Source organism: Lygodium microphyllum, unplaced genomic scaffold (genome assembly GCF_053477565.2).
Source record: "Lygodium microphyllum isolate KBCC unplaced genomic scaffold, Lygodium_microphyllum_v1.1.10 scaffold_37, whole genome shotgun sequence".
Classification (NCBI taxonomy): Eukaryota; Viridiplantae; Streptophyta; class Polypodiopsida; order Schizaeales; family Lygodiaceae; genus Lygodium; species Lygodium microphyllum.
The window spans coordinates 714,659-723,946 of record NW_028229520.1 but is presented as its reverse complement, the minus strand read 5'-3'; the positions used below and the strand labels follow the sequence as shown (position 1 = coordinate 723,946).

General features: G+C 36.3%; 1 protein-coding gene across 1 annotated transcript; it reads left to right on the top strand.

Annotated features, from left to right (window-relative positions):
* Positions 1-1,398: 1,398 nt before the first annotated feature.
* Positions 1,399-2,097, top strand: LOC148009145 (E3 ubiquitin-protein ligase At1g63170-like). The gene is given in 1 exon segment (XM_087673762.1): positions 1,399-2,097. A coding segment is annotated over 1 exon segment (699 nt).
* The last annotated feature ends 7,191 nt before the right edge of the window (positions 2,098-9,288 follow it).

Below are 9,288 nucleotides of genomic sequence, written 5' to 3'. Positions count from 1 at the left end.
CTTTATCTAGAATAGAATGTTCCAACATTCAAAAGGCATTAGGCCACAAAGATTTTTCAACTTCATCCTAGGCCTAGCATGGGTTGTCTGACCCACAAGTGATATAGGAGCAAACCAATATTTTGTAGTGGTGTTCACACCACTTGATCTTTGATAAGTGTATCCACCAGTAGTGCACTTTTTAGGTTCGAGAGGAAGGGCAAGGAGTGAGTTTTTTTAGTGAGATTTAGAGCAAGGTTTCTTTGGCGACCCTCTTATTTTTATTCCACATATTTCACTTCTTCCACCCTTAATTGTAACCATCTCTACCTCTACTTACACCACCACTATCACTACACCACCACCTCAACCACCATCACCCACCTCCTTCACCACCACCACCCACCATCACCTCCTCATCGTCTTATATTAGCATCTCCTCCTCCTCATCCTTCTCCCCCTCAACTTTCTTATTCTCCAATTTTCATCCTTCCATCTCCCCACACATATGCACTCTATATGTATATATATCTCTCTCTCTCTCTCTCTCTCTCTCTCTCCCCTTATCCTCTCCCTCCACCTCCACCTCCACCTCCACCTCCCTCCCTTGCTCCCTTCCCCTCTCTCTCTCTCTCTCAAGCTATTACTAGGTGCATGTTTGATGACACCCAAAGAAGCATAAAAACAAGGCACAAAAGAATCCAAGCATGCATCATATTTTTATTTTTTGTCAAGAGAATAATACTACATTGTTACAAAATCACCAAAAAGAGAGAGACATGAGGGGGCCACATCCACATCCACATCTATCATAAATAAATGGTATACACAAAAGTATTACGTGCATGCATTGGTGAAGGGTGGGAATACTCAAAATTAAAGGCCAAAGGTCTTATGATATCAAATGTATCAAAAGTTTCAAAGAAATAATAAAAATACGAAGGGGTGTGCTTTTTGGGGAAGAGGTGGGGTGGAGTGCACGAGTGGTTATGTGCCTCTTTCCCTTCCCTCTCTTGTCCAATTGCATATTCCCTTTTTGGTGGTGCCAAAAATTTGTTTTCTCTCCTCTCTCCTCTGTCTTTTCTGTAGAAATTCCTTTTTACCCTTTTGTTCTTGTATAATGGTTGAAGCTATGGATGAAGATGATAAAGATAACAAATTTTTTCATTATTAAGTGGAAGATTTATGGTTTCTTTTCAGTTTTGAGATTAATGGCTTAGCCATGTGCATAGATTTTGCACACTTCTACCTTGGTTTCATGTTCATTTTCTGCCGTGGGAGGGTTGCTGTCATTTTGGTGTGTAGCTGAGGAAGAAGATGATCTCAAAACACCAAAGGAAGAGAAAAAAAAGAGAGACTTGAAGATCTGATGCAAAGCAGTGAAGAAATTGTGTGTCCCAAAGAATAAGAAGGTGTAGGATGAGATGGAAGCCCGTTGTCTGGGGGTTTGGAAGACCATCCTCTGCTGAAGAAAGCCCAAAGCTTTACAAATTGTGTGTAGCATTCTTGGCCCTAAGCTGCATCAGCTATGCAATGCCATTCGTGCTCTGTGCTGCTGTGTGTTGTTGCCTTCCTTGTGTGATTTCCCTCCTCGGTTTCCATGAAAGTCACATGGAAGGGAGGGGAGCCTCTGCTGATGTTATTGCCTCTTTGCCCATTTACAAGTTCAGGAGCAAGAGGATACCGTTTTAGTGAGAGAAAAGCAGCTACAATGGATCAGATAGTGATAGCTCTAGTGAAGGTGGTGTGATGGCAGCAGAAATAGAGAATGAGAGGGTAATAGCAGGGGATGATGTGGCATGTTGTATTTGCCTGGGCTGCTACAAGGACAACGCACAGATACGAGGATTACCATGTTCCCACCATTCTCATTTGGAGTATGTTGATCAGTGGTTAAAAATAAATGCTTCCTGTCCCTCTGCAAATCTTTTGTTTAAGGGTGTAAGACTGGAGATGGAGACACAGATGTATCAACACCTGTGGCAAGGCGTGCTGCTGGGAAAAAATTCAGTCATGAATGCTACTCAACCTAGAAGCAACTGGAACACAAGGGTTATGGGACCTGATTTGATGGCACATATGTCACAAACCAAGGCTTTTTGCCCCATGATACTGTAGGAACAGGTACCCTGTGGGACATGGATCCCACTACATTTCTGCTACTTGAGAAGGATGCAAAGATAAAGAAGACGTGTAGTAGAAATAGTAGCGCAGTGTCTCCATGTCTCCAAGAGGAACGAGAAGAAGAAGAAAAGGAACATAAGAGAAGGAGAGGGATGAGAAGGTAGCCATTACCACATTGCGCGAGAGATAGAGAAAGAGAAGAGAGAGATAGAGATGTTTGGACTTCTCACAGTCCCTGTAGCGACCTTAATCCTATCCTTCTTGCCCCATTTCCAACCAAATGTACTCTTGCCCTTACGTCTCATTTTGACAGAGAGAAATCCATTGGTGCGTCTGCCGAGAGGGAGGTGATCAAGACATCAACAAAGAAGTCGACTTCAAGGAATAATGGAGGATATAGTTGTTTCAATTCTGGTGATGTGCGAGAACCTTGCGAGGGATTCAAAATACACTCTTCTGCGTAATGAGGAATCGAGTAAAAGGGAGAAGTGGAGATCATATCAGAAGGATTGTTCCAAAATCAACATATCATAATTGCTCTCTATTTTTGAGAGTAGGGTTGGAAAGAATAAATAAAAATATCTATGAAATCGTGTTTTTTTTTGTTTTGTTCTTGGTTGAAACTGCTGCAAGTTGAGCACCGTAGCCTTACTTGCATCGCCACCAAAATTGAAAGAAAGGGGAATCAATAGGCATCGTCAACAACATCGTAGGATTAAAGACTAGTGCAAAATTATAGCAGTGTATGAATTGGGGGAAAGAAAGATGAGTGAAGATCAGATTTAGGCACAACATGACATGAAGAAATAGCATCAAGATCAACAACTGAGACAATTCTCACAGCAGATTATAAATTTTGAAATTTGGTAGGTTTTTGGCTAAGAACTTACTTTTAGATTGCATACTTGTGATTGCCTTAGTCCAATCTTCTCTTATGACTCCACATAAGATCCCTAATAAGTTTGAATTGAACATCTTAGGCTATGCAACCTACACGTAGGTGGACCTTTCTAGATCTTACACAAGTTAATATTAAATATTTACTATTTTAAAAGAATTTTCTACTTCTCGATATAGCAAAACATGGATTTGGAGTTTAAAAATGCATCACTTGCTCTTTTAACACACAAAGTGAAAACATGGTATTCAAAAGAATCTCAAACTTTAGGTTGTGTTCTAGCATATCCATTGCATTCAATAAGTTCTCCTAGCTCCCATTCTTATAAAGATGTCACATATCAATAACATGAATTATAATAATTATATCAAAGCTACAAAAGTGTTTCCTAAATATGGAAACCCTCTAACCTAAATTTATCTCAAGTTCTAGACTAATACATAAGTAAATAAATTTATATATTAATAATATTAATATATTAGTATATAATAATAATAATAATAATAATAATATTTTATTATATCAATATCTCTTAATATTATTTAAATACATAAATATTACCCATTCAAGAGATATATTATTTATAAATATATAACTTAAGTACCAAAATTCTATGTTAATATACATGTAAATATGTTAATATTAATGTACGTTAATCTAACACCAATCAATTAATATAGATATTAACATATTATTATTATCATTGCACTAAAATCATTTCTACTACTTTGATTACATTATAGTAATAATATATTGATATTAAATATATTAATATCAATTTTAAAATTACTATTATTATATATATACTATCATTATAATAATATAGTAATATTAGTTGCAATAATTAAATTATGATGCCAATAATATATTTTAATACGAGAGAGAGAGAGAGAGAGAGAGAGAGAGAGAGAGAGAGAGAGAGAGAATGTGTGTGTGTGTGTGTATGTATAGTATAAATTTTTTTGTGATAAGGAAGGGGGGGATTCCCCTACCCAAAAAAATTTATAGTATTCTCTCTTTCTCTCTCTCTCTTCCTATGTTAATATATAATAATATTAGTATTAAAACATCTTTTTATATCATAATTTAATTATTATAATTGATATTACTATATTATTATAATGATAGCAATTACACACACACACACACACACACACACATGTATATATATGATAATAGTAATGTCAACATTGCCATTAATATATTTAATATCAATTTAGTAACACTATAATATAATCAAAATAATGAATATTACTATATTACTATAATAATAATGATAATAGAAAACTAATATCTATATTAATGTAGTTCATATTGGATTATATATATATATATATATATATATATATATATATATATATATATATATATATATATATATATATATATATATATATATATATATATATATATGATATAATATAAAAATGACCAATAATATTAATATTCATAGCTAATAATATTAATATTAATATATCTTTGAATATATCTAAGATCAGTATATTAACATTATAATGTAATTAAACTAGTAAAATTTGATATATTACTATAGTTGATATTAGATTAACATATATTAATATCAACTTATTTACATATATGTTGACATAGAGTTTTTGTATAAATTTATATATTACCAACTTTAAAAATGCCAAAGCTAAGCTATAAACAACTCCTACTTTGTAACAATATATATATAAAATAAGCATAAAATGTGACATTGATGAGACAAACCACTTTATGGTTTTGAATCAAACAAAGAGGGATGTGAGATCTTGTAAAACAGTCCTACAATACACAATATATTCCTATATTATATAAATACTAGTTATAGGTACATAGGCAAAGCCTAACACACACACACACACACACACACATAGAGAGAGAGAGAGAGAGAGAGAGAGAGAGAGAGAGAGAGAGAGAGAGAGAGAGAGAGAGAGAGAGAGAGAGAGAGAGAGAGAGAGAGAGAGAGAGAGAGAGAGAGAGAGAGAGAGAGAGAGAGAGAGAGAGAGAGAGAGAGAGAGAGCAGGTGTATGCATGCACACACGTGTTTTTTTTTTGTTTTTCTTATATGTGGATAATATAATATGTTCCTATATACAAAGCAACATTAGGATGTCCTAGTATCAAATTGTAGAAAAATATTACTTTGTAACAACATACATCTAAAATGAGCACTTAAGGTGGCATTTAATGAGGTAAATTACTTGATGAGTTTTAAATCAAATACATGGGGATACATAGTCTTTTAGAACATTCTTATAATATAAGAAGTTTGGCTATTCAATGGGCAAATATAAGAGTCATTTATGGAATGTGCACAAAGAGAGAGAGAGAGAGAGAGAGAGAGAGAGAGAGAGAGAGAGAGAAGAGGAAGGATGGAGAATTGGATATTGAGAAAGTTGGGAGGAGAGAATGAGAGATAGGTGGTTGTGGTGCTGGCATTGGTGGTATTAAGGAGGATGAGGAGGAGATAATGGTGGTGGTGCAAGTGGAGGAGGAGATAGTGGTGTTAGTGCAAGTGGAGGTGGTTGTAAATGGGTGGTTGCAACCAAAGATGGAATAACTAAACTATGTAGATTAAAAGTAGTAGAGTTGCTTAAAAAAGCTCACTCTAAAGCTCTCTTCTTGCACACGCTCCTGGGTTCCTTGCTTCATCGATATCTTTTTCCATAGTGTGATCATGGAGGTGATCCACCTATTCCTTGAACCCTCATCTGGTAAGCCTTGGAATGAGTAAACTCTTTGCCTTTGGGGACTCTTCAAGTTCAACCAAAAACAAGGCAAAATAGTCTATCCTCAACTAGGTAAGCATTTCTTGTTCCATGAGAAGTACAACATGCCCTCAAGACAAAATAGAATTCAAACAAGCCCTTTTGAGTATTACACAAGGTTTGCTAAACTTGCCAACATAATCCTGCAAAGATTGCAACTTCTTAAGAATCATATTTATAGAAATCTCATTTATACTTATGTTGTGAGACAAGATAACACTTTCAAGCCTCTTCATATACCATAAATATCCATAAAGTACAACAACTAAGAGGAATTCACTTGAAATATATAAAGAACGGCCATTCTTTAGCTCCAAGTCATGACTATTAGTCAAAATCAAGGTTATAGCTAATCTCGTTAGTCAAAAATATCAACTTATCTACAAGAGACTATAAGCATGAGTTTTAGTAAAGGGGTCCTCCTAAGGAAGTGAAGATGAGAACCTTCATATGGAAGAGCATTTAAATCTCAACATGAAATCCATGTTTATGGTCTCAGAGGTTGTAAGCCTCTTGAGTTGTTATCAAGGAAATTCATTGATTTAATTCTTATCTTCATAGTAGTCAATGTTCCTCCATTTTTCAATGCTTAATGTGGCTTCTAAGTGTAGTTAAATAGCCTCCTCTTACATTTTCTATGGTGCTAGTTACAATAGAGGAAATTCCAATTATCACAATTGGATAATAATGCTATCTTTGAATATGGTGGTAAAATTGGATTACATTAAGAGTTTGAAATCCTACACAACCCCATATATCTTAATCTCATTGTGGATAAGTGTAAGAAAACATTAGGGCTTATTAGCTTAACTAGGTTGATAGGGTGGCCTTTCTCTGTCATTAGCTTAAGCATAGATCTAGACTCATTTATGACCCATGAGAATTTACTTTTAGTAAGATATAAATATTAATCATATTAATAGCACCTAGAAATCTTGACTAGTGATTGGGGTAGCCAAAGTCATCTCATTTGTGTAGCTCAAACAACCCAAAGTGCTTCTCTTGGGTGCCCTTTGTGATGCTTTTCTTTCCCTAGCTCTTTTCTCTTGCGCTCTTTGAATCTCCTATGATTGTTAGAAGCCTCTCTTATTTCTCAAACTAGGGGGATTACATGATCGAATATGGGCAAAGAAGAGGAGAATAATGTCGGTCTTGATGAGCTTGATGATGACCTTCCAAGTAAAAGAACCTCTGAAATGAAGTTCCCAAATTAGTAACTGACTCTGGAAGATTTGACTCGGTGATTAAAATCACTGTTAATGACCAAACATTGAAAAATTTTGAAGATTAAAGAAGCTCTTCCTGGCTATGGCTACCAAAGACCCACAGCTAGGGTTTGGCTTATAACAGCCAGCAAAGATGGAATTTCTCCAAACCCTCTTAGGGGGAGATGGCCCACTAGGGGGGCTATGAAAATCCTATGGTGGCCCGAGTGATTGCACCCTTGTCAGCATGCATAATCGCTCGTGGTAATGTCATGCTTGCAAATCTGCACCTATTTTTGCGTTTTTGACAATGCTGCCCACCACATCTCCTAATCCTAGCATTTGATGGGCCAAGTTGAATCATCCTGAGTTAATGAGAAGACCTCTAGAAGAAATTAGGAGCTAAAACTACTTCTATTGCACATACTAACTCGTCCAAGGTCAGGGGGTCTGGCTGGCTATGGTGGAAAGGAAGGTAATTGAGATGGCAAGAGTTCTTCTTGTGCACTTAGATGTGTAAAGAGGCTGAGGGAAGCTGAAGGATCAAAGGTGGATCTAATACCATATTGAAAATTAGAGTTAAAGGCATGAGAGAGTGTACACAAGAGGGAGAGAGAGAGCTCAAGTACAAGAACAAGATCTTGTTTAGTCAGTTGCTCAAAGTACAACTAGTACACTCTCCTCTACATTCAGTGTGTACTTTAGGCTGTTTATATAGCCACTGGAGGAGTTAGGATTAGGGTTTCCCCTATCCTCCAGTCCATTTACACCTAGCTACCCTTAGCCTCTCTAGTGTAAGGAGAGTTCCTATGCTTATCTTTCAACAAATAAGGCCTCAACTACAAGGGAATAGGGATATAGTGATGGGCATTTCCAATGCAAATTAGTTGCATCAAATGCGACACAAATAACGACTCTAGTCTGAGAAAAAAAAGCGGGTGAAACCGGAGCGCAAAATTTTGTCACAAAGAGTTTGAGAGAATGAAAGAGAGAGTGAAAGAGATCGTGACTTTGGGAGGGAGAGGGAGAGGAAGAGAGAAGGAGAGAGAAGGAGAGCTTCTCACTGCTGCCACTGCCATTCACGAAGAAGAGGGGAAAGTGCACGAAGGAAGAAGAGGGGCCATCATGAAGAGGAGACAAAGAATCCATCCTCGGGCCTTTGCGATAAGTACATTTCCTCCTCTTGGTTTGTTCTTGTTCTTTCTTTTTTTCTTTTGTTTGTTTTTCTTGAGAATGAGGTGCATTGAGTGAGAAAGAGAGGAAATGAGAGAGGGAAGAAGAAAGGAAGAGAGAGAGAGAGAGAGAGAGAGAGAGAGAGAATAAACATGAAAGATAACAAAGAAAGAGAGAAAGGGAGGGAGAGAGGAGAATGAGCGAGAAAACCCGAGGGGATGGAGAGAAACAAAGAGAGGGGCAACCTCAGGTAAGTTACTCATGAATATATGTGTGCATCACGTGGGCTCAAAATAACGCATTTTTAATATAATTTTTTACATACAGAAGGGTATAATATAAAGGGGTTATTTATAGATTGAATAGAAAATGGTTGTATTTTATTTAGGAAAGTTTCACAGATAAGGATATTTATAAATAGGCCTTGAATGCATGCGATGTAGAGGATATACATATAATAACTTCCTCGAGGGGGTGACAAAGAAAGAGAGAGAGAGAAAGAAAGAGAAAGGGGACAGAACCTAAAACAAAGAGTGCAGAGAGAGGTGGATAAATTGTGTTAGGTTATTTAGAAAACTAAAGCTACTCTTCGAGGGAAGGGGGTGTTTAAATTGCCCATGGATTTTTAATACAGCAAAGTGGTCTTGTTTAGCCAAGAGAATTCCATTAAAATTTTGAAATGCTAGATTAGGTCAAGTTAGGAATGATCAAATGTCAACTATCCTCATGTGTCATCCTAGATCCAAATCAATGTTATTTTAGGGGGCCTAAGTTGAGACTATACCTTATTAATAAAGTGGTTGATGCATTTTACTCCCTCTCATTTCTCACTCTCTTTAAACCAATGCAATGTTCTACTTAAGTTTGAGAGATGAGAGCAAAGTAGTTATCTTAAGCTAATATTAGATAACCATGGTAGGAAACTATAGTCACGATTTAGGCTTGCTTTAGGTTGATCCTTGTGGGGTTGAGGTGAAACTTGTCCTACGAGGTAGACTTAAGAAGTTTGAGGTAATGCAGTTTGATTATTACAAGGGGGGTTTTGAGCAGAAGTTACATTGATTACCTCTCTTGATAATTTTTTGTCATTAGGATTCAGTGGACATGTTAAAAATATAGATATGCACCTAGATATGAC